Source organism: Trachypithecus francoisi, unplaced genomic scaffold, assembly GCF_009764315.1.
Source record: "Trachypithecus francoisi isolate TF-2019V2 unplaced genomic scaffold, Tfra_2.0 Lachesis_group12, whole genome shotgun sequence".
In the NCBI taxonomy this organism is placed as follows: Eukaryota; Metazoa; Chordata; class Mammalia; order Primates; family Cercopithecidae; genus Trachypithecus; species Trachypithecus francoisi.
In genome coordinates, this window is record NW_022681457.1 from 92,608,474 (window position 1) to 92,630,541 (window position 22,068).

At 50.3% G+C, this 22,068-nt stretch overlaps 1 protein-coding gene across 4 annotated transcripts; it reads right to left on the bottom strand.

Moving 5' to 3' along the window:
- Window positions 1–706: 706 nt before the first annotated feature.
- Window positions 707–21,086, bottom strand: TXLNA (taxilin alpha). Of its 4 annotated transcripts, none has more exons than XM_033227299.1 (11): window positions 20,434–21,086; window positions 19,670–20,112; window positions 18,601–18,936; window positions 15,496–15,671; window positions 12,050–12,220; window positions 8,955–9,149; window positions 6,785–6,904; window positions 6,479–6,553; window positions 5,908–6,000; window positions 4,817–4,912; window positions 707–4,069 (listed from the first exon to the last, which is right to left on the bottom strand). In XM_033227299.1, the coding sequence occupies exons 2-11, from the start codon at window positions 19,836–19,838 to the stop codon at window positions 3,776–3,778; spliced, it is 1,725 nt and encodes a 574-aa protein (XP_033083190.1). In that variant the 5' UTR covers window positions 19,839–20,112; window positions 20,434–21,086; the 3' UTR covers window positions 707–3,775. The 4 variants fall into 4 exon arrangements, with proteins under 4 accessions (XP_033083190.1, XP_033083189.1, XP_033083192.1 ...); XM_033227298.1 differs by having other exon boundaries at window positions 19,670–19,870; window positions 20,434–21,083; XM_033227301.1 differs by having other exon boundaries at window positions 15,580–15,671; window positions 20,434–21,048.
- Window positions 21,087–22,068: the final 982 nt, after the last annotated feature.

Consider the following 22,068-nt stretch of genomic DNA (forward strand, 5'->3'; position numbering starts at 1 on the left):
CAGGGCTATAGGAGCCTACCCATAGCACAGACCCAAATAGCAGTGATGAGTGTCCACCCCTCTTAACCTGGGCCTCAACTGGCCTATGCCTGGCTCCATGCCTTTTGCTTTACTCCTGGAGCCTATCAATTTCCTACTGAAACACCTTCAGTTGCCACCCCCACCCCCTGACCTCTGGATCTAGCCCACATTCCTTAACCTGGTACCCAGACTCTGGGCCCAGCCTCACCCCTTCTCCCCATCCCATGCACCTGCTTCCCAGCTATACCATTTCATCACTAAATGACATTCATCTCCCTGCCCTTTGGTTCAGGTCATTCCAGGTATCACCCCCTCCCCTTGCTGAAGGGGGGCAGGGGCCTCCTCTCTGCTCTCAACACCATTGACCTGTCTATACCTAAAAGTACCTTTTCCCTTCACTAGCCTGTGAGCCCCCAGATCAGGGAAAACTTTCTTGTGTGTGTGTGATCCTCTGTGATGCAAGAGTCTTGCCAACTTTGCCCAAAGGCTCCACTCAGGCAGCTCAAGTGAATGTGCCAGTCCTGAGGCTGTGGCGACTGCTTGAAGGCACTGTGGAATATGCAAGATACGAGGGCACCACCATGGCGACTCTGCAGCAGAACCGGACAAGTCAGTGATGATGGAAGGGGCTGAATGGATCGGATCCAGAGGCATCAAAGGAACACACAGGTCAGGAGAGAAAAAAGTAAGGCAACAGACTCTTTATTTAATGTGGTTTAAAATACATCAAAATCAAGTCCCTGGCTGTTGTGAATACCAAAAGGAGACAAAAAAGCTGCCAGTGCAGCTTCAAACAAGTCTGAGTGGCTGGGCTGGGCCATAAGGTAAGCAGTTACAGGGACAGAAGGCAGCCCTCTTCCCCCAAGAAGGGTAAGAGGAGCAGGTGCCTGGCTGTCCCTGGGGTGACCACCTCTGTGCTCTGCAAGATGGAAGGGCTGGGGCAGCAGCTGGAGAATCAGCTCAGCAGGCCTTGGCCCTCCCCCGTGGACACCAGGCAGCTCCACTGGCCTCCGGGTCAGCCCTCAGGGCCGCCATGATGGGGTGGAGGAGGGTTAAATAACCATCTTTACAGAAATAACATTCTCCTACAGAAAGTGCCTGACCTCAGCCCATGGTCCAAAAACCTCATGGAAAACAAACAACAAATTTTAAAAAAAAGTGCTGCTGACACCTCTCAGAATCTGGTGGACATGAAGCTCTCAGCTGGACAAGGCCCTGAAAACAACTTACTGTTAGCAGAGCTACTGGCTCTGAGCTTCACCTGCTGTGGTCCCCTGGAGGAAAAACTAGCAATCTAAGAAACCAACACAGCTCTTGGTCCTAAAACTGAGGTCACAAGTGTGGGACCCACCCGGCTGAGGAAGGCACTGGCCTTCACTCATGGATAGGCACCTCCCCTGCATCTGGCCCAGGACCTGGGCTACTTTGGAAAGCAGAAGCAGAGCAGCTGTAGTGATTGGTTATGATTTGGTCAATGGAGAGGAAGAAAAAGGTAGGGACCCACATCTGCAGACTGGCCTGAAGGTCTAGACATGGATGGAGCTGTGAGCAAAGGCTGCACCTTGCCTGGGGCCCACATTCCTGACCTGGGAAACCCAGCTGGGGCCACCTGCTCACTGTGGCCTCCCACACCACCACACTGGGATCCAGCAGCTCCAGTCCCTCCACGGGCTTTAAGAGGTAGCTGAAGTGAGTCAGGCAATTATGTGGGCCACTGTAGGCCTTTCCCCTCTCTTCAAGGGGGAAGGTGCATACCTCTGCCTCTTCCCTGCACCTCTCTTGCCTAGCAAACACTCTGTGGGGTTGGCAGCTCTTGTACCAGCTTAGCCTGGCACAGGGGCTGGGGTAGGGAAAAGGCCCTACTGGAGCAGGAAGAGGCAAGGACTACTCCAGATACAGGGATTCAAAGGGGAAGAAAAAGATCATGGGAAACACTTCACAGGACAGCAGTATCCCAGCCACTGATGGCAAAGATCTCAACACTCACACAGCTGCCTGAGGGCACCTAGATGTGAAGGATATACCAGAGAATAGCAGGCAACTCTGATGCAGATCAGTGGTTCCTGCCCTGGGGCAAGAGAAAGAGAAATGGTGTGCCATTCATTTGCCATCTCTGGTATCAGTCACACATGATTCAGTACTTAACATTCTTTGTGAACCAACTTATCTGAGAGATTTAAGGTAAGGGCTAAGAGTGGGCTAGGTATGGAAGATGAAGGGACCTGCAGGACAACGAACTAGCTTCAAAGAAAAACAGCAAGAAGCAAAGCCCTAACCATCCTATCCATCTTGGTCTGAGTCATTCTACTGTCCCAGAAAACTGCTTTGCACAAACACTGGCTAATACCCTGGTGAGTTTGCAACAGCAGAATATTCAGCATATAGAATGGCTCTACACAGTACATAGTAGTTATGTACTGGGGTAGGGGGAGAACAGGACACAGAAACAACTGTCTGCAGCCATTTTATGTATTTCTAGGGCCCAGTCAATAGTTCAACTTCATTTCTTACCTGTTAGACAACAGCTATGGGCTCCCACACAGGAAGAAGTGGAATCCCCAAGGACAGGCAGGGAGGTACCAGGAAATGGAATCAGGACAAATTTTGAGGATTGCACATGTAGGGGTGGGGGCAGGAAGCAGAAAAACCCATGAAGCCAAGGAGGCAGCTGGACCTGGGGCCCAGCAACTGCTGCATGGAGATGGTGCTGATGGGAACTGGTGGTGGCCTTTCAGGACTAAAACCCACAGGTAAGCTTGTGGCAAAGCCATCAGAAGCCCTTTCCTTTCTTTTACAACAAACAACCTGATCTCACCAAACAGGAAACCTCAGCACCAAGATGGCAAAGGAGCTAAGCGGGGTGGTGAAGGAGGTGGGACACTGGAGGCCAGGTACCCAGGCACCACTGCTACAGCACCCCTCTTCCTCGGAAGATCCTCAATACAACACTGTCATGTGCAAAAAAAAAAAAAAAAAAGAAAAGAAAAGAAAAAAAGACCTTCAGAAATAATCCTTTGGGTGATCTCTTGTCAATCATTTGTGCAGGCTAGAGAGGCACCTGTGAATGATAAGGCTACTGAGAAGCATCATTGGCCTGGTCCTGGCACTACCAAAGGGCAGGGGAAGTGATGCCCAAGGGGCTCCTGACCAGCACATCGTCCCACACAGAAACATTCTCCAGGTCCCTTGTCCTAGGCAGGAAATCACCAGCTCTGAGCGCCCTGCCAGGGCTCTGCCTAGGGACACCTTTTCCAGGTCTAGAGAATCAAAGGAGCCTCCAGAGCAGCGAGGAGGGCCTGAGCTGCCCAAGCAAGCCCTACTCACAAGATAAATGCAGTCAAGACCTGGGTGTATCACTTGTCTTGAGCTCTGAAGGGCAGGGAGGGGTCTGAGCCTCTAGTCAGGCAGAGAAATGCTCAAGTCACTTGTCCTGCCAACTAACTGTGGTGGCAGCTACAGATGACAGCCCCTCTCAAGACTCTTCAGCTGACAGAGGAGCCACTGACTTCATCTGTACACACCCCCATCCCCAATGCAAGCCCACTGTGCACTTACAGGTATAAATGCATGAGGCCTTGCAATATGCCATATGTACGTAAAACTGACCCACAAAATCCAAAATTGCAAGTGTCAGATGCCAGCCAGGTCAGAACATCCTGGCTTCAGCAATGGGCTGCTCAGCATGGGAGCTTTTTATGGGCCAGGCCTGGCTGGGCTGCCGCTCCCTTCCCAGCATGCCCCAGCACCAGGCTCTCTAGGCTCTGGCAGAGGTGGGCTCTTGAGGCCCAGTCTGGCCCGATGCTTCTGTGCTCGGTGCTCCTGGGTAGCAAGGCGCTTCTGTGACCCTGGGGGAGCTGGGTGCTTGAGCCCCAGGCCCCTCTGGCCTCCTTTCAGGGCCACTGTCAGTGAGGGAGCCCTGGCCACCAGCACTCAGGTCCTGTACCCTCTTGTTCAGGTCATTGCGCTCTGTCTGCAGCGCCCGGCACAGCTTCTCCAGCCGTTGGATTTTTACCTGCAGGCCCTCCAGTTCTTTATCCCGGACTGTTTTCTAGGGAGAGAAACGAGACCTTCAGTGCCATGCCCCATCAACCTCCCACTTAGCATCACTACTTAGTGACAAACACTTTAACAAGGCTGGGAGCAGACTGAGTCCAAAGCTGGTCCCCTCTAGGAAACAGTCCTGGTTGAAGCCATGACTGGACTGTCAGGTGGGGCAGTGTGGTGCAGAAAAGGGGCACAGCTTGGAGATAACATATTCCTCCATTTATCTACCACATGACCTTGGCAAAGGACTTGGCTTTTGAGCCTCTCTCATCTGTAAAACAGGACTACTAATACCATCCTCAGATCTCAAGAGAAGGTTCAATGAACCACGTACCTAAAAACATTCAGCAGCAAAAAAAAAAAAAGACAAACCCAAAAACATTCAGCAAGGTCTGGCTTGTGGTTGCTGCTCCATCAGTGTTAGTTCCTTCCTTCTACATTACAAGCCATGAAATCACAAATTACCTGGGCTGCTTTACATGTAAACCAGGCACATCACTGGCACTCCTGTTTTTTCTGCTCTTTTATTCCTTTCTTCCATTTGCTCCCTTCACTCCCACTGGAGACCTACCACTGGGCTCACCATCTCCCATGGGGAGAGAACAGCACTAACTTTGGACTTGGACAATGTGTGCAAATCTCACCTCTACCTCATGCTAGCTGTGTCACTGATGGGTAGAACACACAGGAAAGGGCCTGATATGCACTAAGTGCACACCCCCACCCTGGCTGCAGATCACAGACAGCCCACCTCCTCAGCCATCTCAAGGAGGGCCTTGTTGCTGCTCTCCCACCGGGACCGGTACATGGTGGTTTCTTTCTCCAGCTTCTTGATCTTCTTAGTCATCTAGGTTATGTGACAGACAGAAGGAAATGGTCAGAGCCGGCCTCTCTGTGCACCTGTGTCTCCAAGGTGGGGAATGATTGATTACAGGATGCAGTCAATGCCCTCTGTGCCACCTTACCACCAGAAGTCACAAATGTCCATCACCAATAACAAGAAATGGTAAGGGGCTAGAATCCCAATACTTTGGGAGGCCAGGGTGGGCGGATCACTTGAGGCCAAGAGTTTGAGACCAGCCTGGCCAACATGGTGAAACCCCGTCGTCTCTACTAAAAATACAAAAAAAAAAAAAAAAAGGCCAGGCATGATGGCACGTGCCTGTAATTCCAGCTACTCAGGAGGCTGAGGCAGGAGAATCACTTGAATACGGGGGACAAAGGCTGCAATGAGCTGAGACTGTGTCACTGCACTCCAGCCAGGGCAACAGGGTGAGACTCCATCTCAAAACAAACAAACAAACAAACAAACAAACAAAAAAAAGAAATGGGCCGGGCGCGGTGGCTCAAGCCTGTAATCCCAGCACTTTGGGAGGCCGAGACGGCGGATCACGAGGTCAGAGATCGAGACCATCCTGGCGAACATGGTGAAACCTCGTCTCTACTAAAAATACAAAAAATCAGCCGGGCGAGGTGGCGGGCGCCTGTAGTCCCAGCTACTCGGGAGGCTGAGGCGGGAGAATGGCGTAAACCCGGGAGGCGGAGCTTGCAGTGAGCTGAGATCCGGCCACTGCACTCCAGCCTGGGCGACAGAGCGAGACTCCGTCTCAAAAAAAAAAAAAAAAAAAAAAAAAAAAAAAAGAAATGACTGCCCCATTCCCCAGGACAACCTGGAGGGTATACACAACACTGATACTGCCTCGAGAGGGGAAAGGCTGTGAACTTTCCTAACAGCCCCACCCTTGAGACACCCCAGATGGGAGCTTCCTGAAGGCAGGCCCAACCATTTTGAATGAAGCAGCTTATGCTCCAGGAGCCATGCGTGGCCTGGACCACAGTTACCTTTTCCATCTCCTGCTTGAATGTGGTGAACACCTCGCTGCTTTTGGAAAGTGTGTTCTGGAACTCCTCAAACTTCTCTGTGTATAGGGCAAGCTGGGGAAGAAAGCAGCCCACAGGTAAGATTGGGTTTCTCTGGGAGGCACTCTGGTCAACACACTCAGACTTGTCCTTGACTCTCTGACCCAGTAATTCTATTGAGATATTATTTTTCCTTAAAACAAAGCAAAGCTATATATTTGGAAGGATATAATCCAAAATACTAAGCCTGGAAAGTAGGAGACTTAGGGTGACTTATATTTTGCCTTTATGTTGATTTTCAAACTCTTCTGTTCCCACCTCCTCAAAAGCAATACAACATTTCTGAGCTACAAATGAAATCCTCTGAGCCCACCTAACTACCTGGTCACCACCATATAGGTACTGTGCAGGTCCGGAGAGAACAAAGGCTCAACCAAGGTCTCACAGCAGCCAGGACACAGCCAGTCCTAGAATGAGGGTCCCATTTCACTACCCCAGGATGGGGCCCAGTGAGGGGACCTTGAAGGCACAGCGTCAGTTTATATGCTCTCACCTGTTGCTTCAGGTGGGTCTCTTGCTGCTTCATCAGCTCACACATCCTCTGGGACTCTACTGCCTCTTTCAGGAGCTATTTCCAAGACAGAACCCCAGATCCTGTCAGAAGCCCCCAAGGGCTATGTTTGGTTTTTAGCCACAAGCACCAGACCCACCAAGGTTTCCTGCTCTCAGACTGATACTCAAGGAATCTGTGCCTGGTCTGGCCAGACAACTTCTCCCATATAACCCGGCTATGAACTGAGCCACAGCCCAACCTGCCTCCTCCCACACCCCCACCCCAACCCTGGGGCCTGAGCCTCACAAAATCCTTCTCCCGTTGGTGCCGCTCTTCTGCCTCCTTTAGCATCTCCTGGGCCTGCTGGAGCTTGGCATCCACCAGCTGCTGTTGTAGGTCTTTGTGTTTGAAGACTTTGTCGATATGCTGCAGCAAAGATGGTGGGAGCCGTCGGCTTGTCAGGAGCTCCTTTTCTCAGGGTGGCCCCACAGCCACAGACCAGGGTACTTTGCCCAGCCCCCATCTCAATCTGATATGCTGGACTCCCACGTGTACCACACAACATGGGCCCCAAGTCTCTGGAAGGTCATCTTTCCAACCTCACCTAGTTTCTCTCCCAGTGAGTCAGACTTTGGTAAGCACATGGTTTATGGATGGAATCTGCTCCCAAGAAGCCAAGCAATAAACACTCTCAAATCTCTGACCCCAGGATTGATCACCTATGGGGCTGGAAGCCCTCACTTCTGTGTCCCTGGTTCTCTTGTAAATGGGAAGAATGGGCAAAAACAATGCTTCTAAGAACATAACAGCCTAGCTCAGTTGGCAAAGACTTGCCATATCTAGGCAAAGACTAGACATGTGCATCCCCAAGGAATGGCTGTCCTGCCTACTGGAGGAGCACTGGGGACTTATGTCAGGTGAGAGAGAAGGGATAGAGAGAAGGTGAAGGATTCAGGTGCTACTTCAAAGGTAAAATCAACTGGACTTGCTGAAATAAGGGAAAATAACTCCATTTTTTTTGGATGGGGAAGGGAAGGAGCCTAGCAGGTAAGTCCAGTTTGGGTATGATGAGTGCGCTTGTGTCTATCTGAGGAGGGCTGTAAATGCAAAGCAGCAGGGCCTGGTAGTCCTGCACCTCCTTCTCCACAGGTAATACTAAATCCTTTTCTGCCTTGGCGGGGAGAGAAAATGGGGGTATTCAGATTCTTGAAGTCCGTGTCTCACTATAGTGGCCCAGGAAGCCTCTATGTCTCAGTGCTGAGGGATAAGAACCAAACCAACTCCCCTCAAACCAAACAAGCTGTTTTGTTCCCAGAGGATGAAGTACGGCAAGGAAAGAGGTGGGTCAGGGGACTGCCCTCTAGGTCCTGCACACACGATCATCACATTGGCCTATGAACCTAAGAGGGCAGATCTTGCCCGTCTCACCACTGCCACACCCCAGGGGCTAGGAAAGGGCCTATTCCAGAGCAGGTCCTCTGCCAGCCCTGTAAGGGGGCTGCAGGTCTCCCTTCTCATGATGAGAACGCGACCACAACAGCCAGGTGACTGGATGGAAGACCCAAAAATTCAAGTGCCTGGGGTGGCAGCCAACAGTGACAAAGGAGTGACATGCTGGTTTTTTTTTTTTTTTTTTTTTGAGACAGTCTTGGTGTGTCACCCAGGCTAGAGTGCAGTAGCACAATCTCAGATCATTGCAACCTCTGCCTCCTGGGTTCAAGCAATTCTCCTACCTCAGCCTCCCGAGTAGCTGGGACTACAGGCGTGCACCACCACACCTGGCTACATTTTTGTAGTTTTAGTAGAGACAGGGTTTCACCGTGTTGGCCAGGCTGGTCTTGAACTCCTGACCTGAGGTGATCCACCCGCTCTGGCCTCCCAAAGTGTTGGGATTACAGGCATGAGCCACCATGCCCGGCCTGATAATCCTGCCTTTTAAGTGGCAGGAGCAGCAAGGAATCAGTGGACACTGTCTCTGGAGTCCATCACTGATCACAGGCACAGCCCCTCCCCTGCAATTCCAAATTCTACAAAGCTCTGAAAATGGAAATTGTCATAAGCTGGCAGCCAAACTTGACCTGCATCATTGTAAGCCCATAATCTAGGTAAGTATTTGGAAGTTCTACTGCATAAACATTAACATGTCTGGCTTCCCCAAGGCCCTGCTGAGGGTGCTATATAACACACAGTCCACATATGTGCCTCCATTCTAAAATGTGGATAGTTCTAATTCCAAAAGATACCTGGCCCAGTCGTTTGGGATAAGGTACTGTGGACATGGGGCTGTGTGGCTGTCAGTCTCTTCTCCACACCTGTTCTTTATCTATGAGGAATAACATTACTCTCCTCCCAAGGAGGAGGAGGAGGAAGAAAGGGAGAATGGGATGAAGTCTGAAAAGGTACTGTCCCAGTGCCTAGCACACACTCAAAAACCTCACAATTTCTGGGCCATGATTGCTGTTTGTGATACCCTTACCTCCTCTCGCAGCTCATACTGCTCAATCAGCTTCTTGAGCCTCTCAGCCAGCTCCATGTTCTCTTGGCGCAGCTTGGAGTTGCGCTCATTGTGCTGTTCCATCTGCAGCTGAATGTCATTCAGTGTCACCTGGAAGTGCGAGGTCACCTCCTTGCGCTTCTCCTCCTCCTCCCGGGCCCGCTGCATACCTTCTTCCTGGGCAGAGAAGTCAGCCCTAGAGCCATCATCCACTGCTACCTCACAAGGGTCCCCCAGCTAGTCCACAGATGGTCTCTGCCAACAGCCCTCCCTGCTCCCAAAGTGAGGAGTAGCCAGGCTCCAGGATGTTGTGCAATACGGGTTCCAATGGACCCCTCTGTATATCAAGTGACATCAAGTGAGATTCTCCCCCTAGAAAAATGCAGGTACATGGCAGGCGCGGTGGCTCACGCCTGTAATCCCAGCACTTTGGGAGGCTGAGGTGGGTGTATCACGAGGTCAGGAGTTCGAGACCAGCCTTGCCAATACTGGTGAAACTCGTCTCTACTAAAAATACAAAAATTAGCCGGGCGTGATGGCGTGCACCTGTGGTCCCAGCTGCTTGTGACGCTGAGGCAGAGGAGTCGTTTGAACCTGGGAGGCGGAGGTTGTAGTGAGCCAAGATTGCGCCACTGCACTCCAGCCTGGGCGATGGGCCACAGAGCAACACTTCGTCCCCCCGCCCGAAAAAAAAAAAAAAAAGAAAAAATGCAGGCACACATGCACACATGTAAGTGCCTTTCTGAAGCAAGTCGGATCTCCTAAGGCCTATTCTTCCAGATTTCAGATTAATGTGCATTTGTCCCCTCTGTACCCCCAGAGACCAAGCTGTTAAAATTTAATAGGCCGGGCGCGGTGGCTCAAGCCTGTAATCCCAGCACTTTGGGAGGCCGAGACGGGCGGATCACGAGGTCAGGAGATCGAGACCATCCTGGCTAACATGGTGAAACCCCGTCTCTACTAAAAATACAAAAAACTAGCCGGGCGAGGTGGCGGGCGCCTGTAGTCCCAGCTACTCGGGAGGCTGAGGCAGGAGAATGGCGTGAACCCGGGAGGCGGAGCTTGCAGTGAGCCGAGATTGCGCCACTGCACTCCAGTCTGGGCGACAGAGCGAGACTCTGCCTCAAAAAAAAAAAAAAAAAAAAAAAAAAATTTAATAACACCCAGGGTTTGCGAAGTTGTGTTGAATTAGGCACTCGACACTTTTGATGTTGGAGGCACACTGCCCCCTCACTGGAAGGCAATCCAGCAAAATCTATTAAAATGAAAAATCTGCATATACTGTGACCTAGCCATTTCACTTCCATGCCTTACCCTACAGATAAGTTCTATATAACTGACCAGTCATAAATATAACAAGAATTTTCACTATAGTTCTATATGTAATAATGAAAAATTGTCAACAACCCCAAATGCTTTAACTAGGGCACTGATATATCCATATGATGAGAAGAGAGCCCTACACATACTGATAGGGAAAAACGTTATGTAAAGTGAAAACAGGCATAAGTTACGAAATGGTACATGTATAATTTCATTCTAGAAACTACATGTAAGATTTTACATATAAAAAGGAAAGTTAGAAGGCTGTATTTAAAGTTGCTGTAACCACAGACTGACCTCACCACTGAAGCAGCAGAACATGGGAAGGACCCAGGTTCCTGACTGACCAACCTCTGGGACAAGAGCTGCTTGTCAGAGCCAGGCCTCCTCCACTTACCAGGGGACTGTCATTTCATTAAGAAATACTGACGCCAGTGCATTATGGATTCTCTTAGTACTTTATCCTTCACCTTATCTAATACATGTCAAATGGTTATAAGCAGCATTCTCTAACGTAAGGTATTATTAAGAAAGTGTATTTTTTTTTTTTTTTTTGAGACAGAGTCTTGCTTTTTTTGAGATGGAGTCAGGCTGGAGAGCAGTGGCGCGATCTCGGCTCACCGCAAGCTCCGCCTCCTGGGTTCACGCCATTCTCCTGCCTCAGCCTCCGGAGTAGCTGGGACTACAGGCGCCCACCACCACGCTTGGCTAGTTTTTTTTTTTGTATTTTCGGTAGAGATGGGGTTTCACCGTGTTAGCCAGGATGGTCTCGATCTCCTGACCTCGTGATCCGCCCGCCTCAGCCTCCCAAAGTGCTGGGATTACAGGTGTTAGCCACCACGCCCGGCCGAGAAAGTGTATTTCTATGCCACAAGTCTGCACTTTTTTTTTTTTTTTTGACACTAAGTCTCACTCTGTTGCCCAAGCTGTAATGCAGTGGTGCAATCTTGGCTCACTGCAACCTCAGCCTCTTGGGTGCAAGCAATTCTCGTGCCTCAGCCATCTAAGTAGCTGGGATTATAGGCATATGCCAGCACACTTGGCTATTTTTTTGTATTTTTAGTAGAATGGGGTTTCTTTTTCCAGGTTGGTCTCAAACTCCTGGACTCAAGTGATCCATCCACCTCAGCCTCCCAAAGTGTTGCGATTATAGGCGTGAGCCACCATGCCCAGCCTTGCTTTTTTTACACTGATTCTATGTGGAAATTGTAATGTTTTGGATGTTGGGTTAAATATATTACTAAAATTAATTTCACCTGTTTCTTTTTACTTTTTTAGAGTGGCCAGAAGATTTTAATCACTTATGTGGGCCACTGCACCCTAGCCTAGCCTCCACTACTTTTTAAGAGGAAAGCCCATGAAAGAAACATATTGGCCGGGCGCGGTGGCTCAAGCCTGTAATCCCAGCACTTTGGGAGGCCGAGACGGGCGGATCACGAGGTCAGGAGATCGAGATCATCCCGGCTAACACGGTGAAACCCCGTCTCTACTAAAAATACAAAAATCTAGCCGGGCGAGGTGGCGGGCGCCTGTAGTCCCAGCTACTCGGGAGGCTGAGGCAGGAGAATGGCGTAAACCCGGGAGGCGGAGCTTGCAGTGAGCTGAGATCTGGCCACTGCACTCCAGTCCGGGCGACAGAGTGAGACTCCGCCTCAAAAAAAAAAAAAAAAAAAAAAAAAAAAAAAAAAAAAAAGAAACATATTAAGTGGAAGTCAAGGAAACAGAGTCACCTGTTCCAGGGGGCCCAGGCCTACCTTGAGGGAGCGGTTGTGCCGCTGCAGCTCACGGCATAGGCTCTCAAGCTTGCTACGGGCCAGGACGGCCTTGCTGTGCTCACCACGCAGATGGTCCTTCTCTTGCACCAGCTGGCTCTGCTTCTTCTGCAGGAGCTTCATCTGCTTCTGTGAGTTCCGATGCTCCTCCAGCTGGGGACACGGATAGGGAGGGCAGGTGAGCATCCTGTGAGGCTTTCCTGGTGGGGATCACTATTTGGGTCTAGGCTCTCCTGAGCTGGCCTGACCCGCACCCTTTCAGACCAGGAGTGCTCTCATGGGCTGATGCTGTGCCGCTGCTTACACACTCCTCCCGTGAACTCACACTAACCCCGAAGCCTCCACCATAGGGACAGAGAAATGGACACTCACTAGGGCAAGCAGGGGGATGGGATGCCAATTCCTATTCCAGCTCTGACTCTGGGCCACTAGAGCCACTTCAAGCTGTTGCATTTCCCCAACTTGTTGGACACTCATGCCCAAGGATGAGACCACCTGCTACCCTACCTTGTGCCTATTAACAGACCCCCATCGCTCCCTTACATTCCTTCAAAACGTTAGCACTGGGTTCATCAGCACTCTCCCCAGCACAATTACTTTTCTCATTTGTGGCCACTACAGTATCAACAGATAATCCTTCTGACTCCCTGGTCTCCCAGTCCTTCAGCTCTTCCACAAACCCACTCCTTTCCCCAGCTCAGTTCCCCTCCCATGACCCTATCCAGGCCTATACAACAGAAATATTATGCAAACCACATAAATAATTAAAAATATTCTACTGGCCACACTGACGAAGTAAAAAACAGGTGAAATTCATTTTAGTAATATATTTATTGTAACCCAATATCCAAAACATTACAATTTCAATATGGAATCAATGTAAAAAAGGGAGGCCGGGAGCGGTGGCTCACACCTGTAATCCCAGCACTTTGGGAGGCCGAGGCAGGCAGATCACTTGAGGTCAGGAGTTCAAGACCAGCCTGGCCAACATGGTGAAACCCCGTTTCTACTAAAAAAAATACAAAAAAGCAGCCAGTTTGGTGGCACACGCCTGTAATCCCAGCTACTTGGGAGGCTGTGAGGCAGGAGAATCGTTTGAACCTGGGAGCAGGACATCACGCCACTGTATTCCAGCCTGGGTGACTGAGACACTATCTAACAAAAAAAAGTGAGATGTTTTATATTCTTTGTTTTTGCTTAAGTCTTCAAAATCTGATGTCTATCTTACATTTATAGCATGTTCAAATTCAGACTGGCCACATGTCAATTAGCTAGAGACGAATTTATCTTGGACAGCGCAGATCTAGACTTTGTCACTACCAGACAGCACACCCACTATCTCAATTTCCAGCACCCCAGGCCAGGACTACCATCACCTATCTTTTTAGCTCATTCCAATCAGTATCTGTGATCCTCAGAAAGTCTCTTACCCTATAGGACCTCCAATCCATTGACTCAACCATCCTTCCACTCTCCTTTAAAATAACCACTTACCTTATTACCTGGCTTAGATTTCTTACACCCTCAACTCTCTTGGCCCTTCCCCAGTAATACTGCAACCCTAGTAAAGCACCTTCCTGCTTTACACCAGTACTGAACAACCCTACTTGAAGAGTCTCACTTTAAATTCATGGCCACCAATTTCAGGAAAAGCAGCAATCTCAACACAATGCACATGCTATTCACACTCCTCTCCTTCCAGACAACTATTTCATCATCCTCATCAAATCTCAAAACACAGAAGAAACCAGAGAATTAGGGGCAGAAGCTCCACATCTGCCAGTCCACCTGCCCCGTCCTCTCCTTCAGTCACACAGACCTAGCCATGTGGTTACCACAGCCAAGCCCCCTTCTTGGGCACTGGGCCTCAGGTCCCCTCCTCTACTCACACCACCACTCCAACAACTCATTTCCTCTCTTGCATCAGCAATTTTCCCCTGGCTGGATCACTCTAAAAGGGTGCTTATCTTCCTTACACCTTTTATTTAATCCTTACAAGAATGTCATTAGGCAGGTACGACATTCCCCATTTTACAGATGAGTAAAGTTCCCTACAGGAAAATATTAATAAATGTGTGTGGAATGAATTAATTTTAAAATAAACACTTAGAGGCTGGGCGCAGTAGCTCACGCCTGTAATCCCAGCACTTTGGGAGGCCGAGACGGGCAGATCACGAGGTAAAGAGATCGAGACCATCCTGGCCAACATGGTGAAACCCTGTCCCTACTGAAAAATGCAAAATTTAGCCAGGTGTGGTGGCGTGCGCCTGTAATCCCAGCTACTCGGGAGGCTGCGGCAGGAGAACCGCTTGAACCTGGGAGGCGGAGGTTGCAGTGAGTCAACACCATGCCACTGCACTCCAGCCTGGTGACAGAGCGAGACTCCGTCTCTAAATACATAAATAGGCTGGGTGCAGTGGCTCACGCCTGTAATCCCAGCACTTTGGGAGGCTGAGGCGGGCAGATCACAAGGTCAGGAGATTGAGACCATTCTGGCTAACACGGTGAAACCCCGTCTCTACTAAAAAAAAAAAAAAAAAGCTGGGCATGGTGGCGGGTGCTTGCAGTCCCAGTTACTCGGGAGGCTGAGGCAGGAGAATGGCGTGAACCTGGGAGATGGAGCTTGCAGTGAGCCGAGATCGTGCCACTGCACTCCAGCCTGGGCAACAAAGCGAGACTCCGTCTCAAAATAAATAAATACATACATACATACATACATACTTAGGCTGTGACCATCAATAGGTAAGTCTGTTAGTTCCAATTCGGACAGGGGACCCAATGATGGAAGAATCTGGCTGCCCCACCCACCCCCAACCCACTGAACAATGTTACAACAGAGTTGTACATTGTTGCTCTTACAACAAAGTTGCTCTTACAAAGAGCATGCTTTGCATTTATTGTGATGGAACATGAAGTACAGAGTACTACTTATGAAGAATTCTTGTCAAAAAGTTGAAGCTGAATTGGATCAAGCTTTAGAGCTAACTTCTACTTCACTGACAGGCACTAGGAGGTAAAGAAGTAAAATGCTACCACAGAGATGACAAAGCTAGAAGGGGGCATCCTACAGGACAGCCAGTCTGGTTTCTGTAAAAAGTCAGTATCATGGGGAATATGAGGAGGCAGTGACAAGAAGACTGCTCTGAAGTAAAAGGAAAAAGTATCAAGTGACTAGCGTTAGTTTTATTTACTGTGATAATGGCTCTATGCATCTGCATTTGAGGAAGATGCATCAAGATCACAAGGTGTCTTGGACTCAGGCCAGGAACAAGGGCTCTACCACCTTGGAATCATTCTTTGAGAAATTTCTTTCAAGGAATATGCAGTTTCTTGAACTCTTGCTGCACAGCCCTGAAGAGGCTGGCTGAGAGTGATTCCCCATTTAACAGATATTTCAGAGAAAGCTGAACAAATATTAAGCCACCTACCTGCCTCTGCACCCCCAACCCTATACCAGGTGGCATGCTGATTTTCCCAAGGCAGGGAAGGTGCCCGCGGAGGGGGGAACTGACCAGTTCAGCATACTTCTTGCACAGAGCGGCCAGCTTCTCCTCTGGGGTACTCAGAGTATTCAATGTCTGCATCAGCAACGTGATCTCCTTCCCTGCAAAGCACAGGAGCAAAGACATGCACTCCCTTCTCCAGGGGTCCCCTCCAGGCCTGGGCTCACACTCATCATGAGTGTGAAGATAGCCCTCCCCATCATACTTTATATTTTGCTTGTTGATTAGCTCCTTCCTTACTATAGGGACCAACTCAATCCTGCCCTCACTGTAGCCCCAGTACTGTCCATAGTACCATCACAGAAAATATGCTCAACAAATGCTTATCAAATGAAAGACTGTACCCTAGTGAAATCTCCTTAGTGGACACCATTGGCAGGATAAAAAAAATGCCTGCTCTTGTTTCATACAGTTTCAATGCAAGGAAGGCCCACCCTCCTGATAGAGGTAGGATCCAAAAAGGAATAGATGTCTTAGCCTCCTTGAGAAATACTAAACTCTTGTCAACAAAGTAGCCAAACAGTGAACTTTAAAATGAAGATACTTTCGGCCAGGTGCGGTGGCTCACACCTGTAATCCCAGCATTTTGGGAGGCCAAGGTGGATCATGAGGTCAAGAGATTGAGACCATGCTAACATGATGAAACCCCGTTTCTACTAAAAATACACACAAAATGGGCGTGGTGGTGGGGTGCCTGTAGTCCCAGTTACTCGGGAAACTGAGGTAGGAGAATCACTTGAACCTGGGAGGCGGAGGTTGCAGGGAGGCAGAGATTGTGCCACTGCACTCCAGCTTGGTGACAAAGCGAGACCCCATTTAAAAAAATAAATGAACTAAAAAAAAAAAAAAATGAAGATACTTTCCATAGATGTGACCCTAAGATTTTTTCTTTTCTTTTTTTTTTTTTTTTGAGACAGAGTCTCACCCTGTCACCCAGGCTGGAGTGCAATGGCATGATCTCAGCTCACTGCAACCTCTGCCTCCTGAGTTCAAGTGATTCTCCTGCCTCAGCCTCCTGAGTAGCTGGGATTACAGGCACATGCCACCATGCCCAGCTAATTTTTTTTATCTTTAGTAGAAATGGGGTTTCACCATGTTGGCCAGGCTGGTCTCAAACTCCCGACCTCATGATCTGCCCACCTTGGCCTCCCAAAGTGCTGGGGTTACAGGTGTGAGCCACTGTGCCTAGCCATCCCTAAAAATTTTTTTTTTTTGAGAGAGTCTCACTCTGTCACCCAGGCTGGTATGCAGTGGCGCGATCTCGTCTCACTGCAAGCTCCACCTCCCGGGTTCACGCCATTCTCCTGCCTCAGCCTCCCGAGTAGCTGGGACTACAGGTGCCCGCCACCACACTCGGCTACTTTTTTGTATTTTTAGTAGAGACGGGGTTTCACCATGTAAGCCAGGATGGTCTTGAACTCCTGACCTCGTGATCCACCCGCCTCAGCCTCCCAAAGTGCTGGGATTACAGGCATGAGCCACCGTGCCCAGCCATAAGAGTTTTTAAAGTTCCTCTTTAAAGTAGGATGATACAAAAGGGGAGAGGGGAATAGGAATAAAACATGGATATGACGCCCGCGTTAGATTCTAGATTCTTTTTTTTTTTTTTGAGACGGAGTTTCACTCTTGTTGCCCAGGCTGGAGTGTAGTGGCACGATCTTGGCTCACTGTAACCTCTGCCTCCAGAGTTCAAGCCATTCTCCTGCCTCAACCTCCCAAGTAGCTGGGATTACAGGCGTGTGCCACCATGCCCAGCTAATTTTTGTATTTTTAGTAGAGATGGGGTTTCATCATGTTGGCCAGGCTCCTGACCCTCAGGTGATCCATCCGCCTCAGCCTCCCAAAGTGCTGCAATTACAGGCGTGAGCCACTGCGCCCGGCCTAGACTCTCAAACATACATACCCTGCTGTAAAATAACTGTCACTGCCCGTTCCCCATTGTCTGTGCCTGAGTCAGGGAGCCTTCCCTCTGCCTTCCCAGAAGGGCCCAAGAGATCAGCATGAAGACTGTAATTTGCAGGCAGGCATGCCAAATCCAACCCACGGATGGGTTTTGTTTGGCTCTCACCATTTTAGCTGCTAACTATGAAAAAATCTAGAGTTCTCACATAACTCTACATTGCTGGCTTTTCTTTAAAAAAATAAAAATAAAAATAATTAAAAAAATAAAAGAAGGCTGGGCATGGTGGCTCACGACTGTAATCCCAGCACTTTGGGAGGCTGAGGCAGGCGGATCACGAGGTCAGGAGATCGTGACCATCCTGGCTAACACAGTGAAACCCCGTCTCTACTAAAAATACAAAAAAAAATTAGCCAGGCGTGGTGGCGGGCGCCTGTAGTTCCAGCTACTTGGGAGGCTGAGGCAGGAGATTGGTGTGAACCTAGGAGCAGATCTTGCAATGAGCCGAGATCGTGCCACTGCACTTCAGCCTGGGTGACAGAGCGAGACTCCGTCTCAATAAATAAATAAATAAATAAATAAAAAATAAAAGAAGCCTGCACCCAGCCTGCAGTTTTGCCTACTCTCAGTTGGCTAGTTGAGAGCAACTAATCAGGAAGCAGTAAAGTCTTTGGATAAAGTAGCCTCCATCTTCATGTGGCCCCACGGCCAGCCCAGCTTATGCAGACATTTGGGTTTTCAACTCCAGCCTAGTCAAATTTTCTTACTGTAAAGAGAAGTATAAACTAAGACCCAGAGAGGAGAAGGGACACACCCGAGATCACACACAGCAGGTAGTACTGGCTGGCACAGGAGCCCACCCTGGCCTCCCATCTCTATTTTCTCAAAGAGAGAACAGGTCCCATGCCAACCCTCAGTTGCTCCAAAAGCCAGAAGGCCTTGTGGCTGGGAACCCCTGCATCTCTCTATGCCGTGGCCCCCACATCCCTGGCTTTGATTAGACTAGAGTGACTTGCTGCTCTGAGAAGTACCGTTTTCCTTTGAATCCTGGCGGAACAGACTGGTCCAGAGAACGTCAAGTCCAAACTCCCTCCCCTCACCAGCCTCACAAAGAGCCACCCTCTGCTCACCCAAACCCTTGGCTTTTTTCTTCTCCTGTGGCCTTCGGTGGTCTCGGTCTCCGACCTCATCACTCTGCCGGATGTCTTCTGTGCCTGGATCCCCCTTGGAGGGTTCCTTCTCTCCATTGACTACTGGAGTTGGTTCAGGCTCCCCATTCCTTCCCACATAGGTCCGGGACTTCTCTGCATCTTCGGGTTCAGCTGGCTCACCCTGTGCCCCATCCTCGCCAGGCCCCCCCTGGTTACTGTCCACACAGTATGTGCTCAGTATGTCTTCCAATTGGCGACTCAGCTCCTCAGAGACATCACGAAGGGCCCCAGACTGAGCCGTTTTGGCTTGAGCCCCTACAGCAGGAGAGGATGAGGGGTAGAGTGAGAAAGAAGACAATTATACCACTGGTTGGGAATTTTCAGGTCCAGCCAAACTCATCAGCTTGAGTTAAATGTTGCCTAACTTTTCTTTTTTTATGGAAACTGAGAAGCAAGAATAGAGTATTATTCAGCAAATCTAGTTCCTGTCAGAATTTAGATTCGAAACATCTTTTGAATCAAGAAATTATAATAATATAGTTAAGCTTAACTTCTTTAAGTCTGTTTACTTGTAAAATGACACAACTATTTCTCACTACCACCCGAATATGTTTGTTATGATCATAAAAGTATGTAAAGCATCAGCACACAGGGATGGCATGGTGTAACTTCTAGTCCATCTCCTTCCCCCTCACAAAACCATTTTTTACCTTTCAGATCATTCTAGAAATGCCTCAAACAGGAAGGGCAGTTAGCTGCTAGTGGCTGAGGTGTTTCAAACCGGACCTGGATTTCCTGACTGGGTGCCCCGTTTGGCTGCCACCTGACTTAATCCCGTTAGAGCTTCTCTCCAGAACTCTGTTCCTGTGCTTAGAGGGAGCGGCTCCGCCAACTCGCCAGAATTCAGGGGGGACCGCGGCCCCAGCACTGTCCTCTCATTCTACATTCCCTCCTCCCGGACAACCTGGCCTCGGCCTCTAAGTCCAGAAGCGAGGCCGGCCCCAGAGCTCCACCCCCTGCCCGCTGGCAACGCAGAGCTGGCACACACCATCCGGCTTCCGAGGAGCCTGGCTGCTGCCGGGACCTTCTGCTTCTGCTGCAGGAGCCGCCTGGCTGGGCCGCTCCTGGGCTCCCTCGGGTCCTGCTTCCGGTTGTCCCGGGCTGCTTTTTGGGTTGGATTGTTTGGCAGCCCCGTTCTTTTTGTCTTGGTTCTTCATTGTGATGAGCGATGCTGGGTCAGGTGAAGATCCTTTAGAAACAAACACAGTTGCTATTTTCCAGACTTCGAAATTCTTCGCAGCCTGGATCAGAAAATCCCCACAGCAGGCGCACAAACCTTCTTAAAATAAACGGACCGGCCGGCCCTGGCAGAGGGCGCCAACGGCTCTCGGGTCTTGGAGGGTCAGGAGGAGCCCGGCGTGCCGGGACAGGCTTTCGGGGCGCAGCTCCCGCAGCGGGTGAGGTAAGAGGCCTCTTTTCTCCCTGGAGCCACTTCCCGACACAACCGGCCCCCTCGCGGCAGGCCGGGCCCGGGATTGGCTCAGGGCCGGAGACTGACGTGGCGGGACTCCCGGCGCCGGCACCGCCCCCGCCCCTCAGGCCCCACGTGCGCCCCCCGCGCGCGCAGCCACCCACGCCCCGTGCGCCCTCCAGCCTCGAGGCACGCCCGCGCATGCGCACCCCCCCAGGCAGCCTCCCCCCGCGCCCGCCGCCGGCCCACGCGCGGAGTTGGCGTGATTTCCCCACAGGCCGAGAACATCCCGGCCCGCACACCCTCAAATAGTCTCGCCCAATGGCCGCCACGGCACGTACCTCACCGCCGACGTCCGACGGCTTCCCCAGCTCTGGCCTCGCACCGGAAACCCCGAGTAACCGCTGCCGGCGAGCCGCCTGCTCCCGCCTCAGCCAATCAATAGCCGGCGCCGGCGCGGAGCTTGCTGGGAAGGACGAAGCGAGGGCGGCCTCGGAGGCGGGCGCGCCGGGAGGGCGGGGCAGGGAAAAGACTACGCGTTCCTCCCTACACCGGGGCTCTCGGCAGATCCCAAAGTGCATAAGGGGCTGTAGTCCTCCGAGTCCAAAAGGAGCCCGTCATTCTGCACTAGTGCCCCGACGTCAACCTTGTTTCTATCTCGCAGAAGCTATGTTTCAACTCCCAAAGCCTTTGCGCCTGGCTATTGTTTCCTGCAGGCCTCCATCAAACCTTCCTCCCTGGCCGTGAACAAATGTGACTCCATCCAGGAACTCCGAGGACTCGGGAAGAGGGATAAGAGTCCTGGGCTGAGACTCAGGAGACCCACACTCCAGTCCCAACTTCATCACGGATTTGCTGTGTGGCTGGACGTTCTTTTCTCTCTCTGGGCCTCGATGTCCTTCTTCGGAAGGAGGCTTTTAATAACAGTAACAGTTCCTTGAACGCTTACTGTGTGCTTTCCCAGTATCTAATAGCTTGGTTCTCATAACCACTCAGAAATAACTACTATCTGTTATCCCCATTTTACGGAAAAGGACAGTAAGAGAAAGGTTAGGTAACTTGTCCAAGGTCACATGGATAGTGAGTGGTTACAACAGGGATTCAAAACGTAAGTCTGACACCAGCACCCAGGTAACTACTCGGCTACCCTATCTTTTACCCAGAAGAAACACTACCACGGCAGGTTTCCCTGAGGCAGTCAAGGTAACTTGTGAAAGTATGTCATATTTTCCCCTCTCCATTACCGTTTTGGCAGTCAGTTCCCCAGGAAGGTGCTGAGTTAGGCTTCAGGCATATTCATGAGCCTTTTCTCTACCCGACACTCTACAAAGTCTCACTGGGGTTAAAGTAGAAAAAAACCCCACAATTCTCTACACGTGAGATCACAATTCTGTATCCTCATTGTTTCTGGATAATGAAGTCAAACCCAACAATCCTTGTGCCTAGAATTTGAAGCCTAAGAGGTTTGGCTTTTGCCAAACCCAAAATTTTTTGAGGCCCAGTTCAAAGGTCACTTCAGAACCTTCCCAGTGCTCTGCAATCCGTACTTGCTCCCTAGCTCTGCAGAGTTCTGTTACAGCATTAGCAGTGAGGTGTTGAAATTACTATTTGCTTATAAGTCAGTTAATTTTGCAAGAACTGTTGGCTAAATATTCTAGTCCCAGAGCCTCACATCAGGCTGTGGGGTAGAGAAGATTTTTTTTTTTTTTTGAGACGGAGTCTTGCTCTGTCGCCCGGGCTGGAGTGCAGTGGCCAGATCTCAGCTCACTGCAAGCTCCGCCTCCCGGGTTTCCGCCATTCTCCTGCCTCAGTCTCCCGAGTAGCTGGGACTACAGGCGCCAGCCACCTCACCCGGCTAGCTTTTTGTATTTTTTAGTAGAGATGGGGTTTCACCATGTTAGCCAGGATGGTCTCAAACTCCTGACCTCGTGATCCGCCCGTCTCGGCCTCCCAAAGTGCTGGGATTACAGGCTTGA

Bases quoted from the DNA above. Each gene is read 5' to 3' on its own strand.
- TXLNA (XM_033227299.1), bottom strand. From the start codon at position 19,838: ATGAAGAACCAAGACAAAAAGAACGGGGCTGCCAAACAATCCAACCCA. The intron at 9,150-12,049 runs GTAGGCCTGGGC...TTCTCTGCCCAG, and splicing joins GGCACAACCGCTCCCTCAAG to GAAGAAGGTATGCAGCGGGC. The intron at 6,905-8,954 runs GTAAGGGTATCA...TCTTTGCTGCAG, and splicing joins AGTATGAGCTGCGAGAGGAG to CATATCGACAAAGTCTTCAA.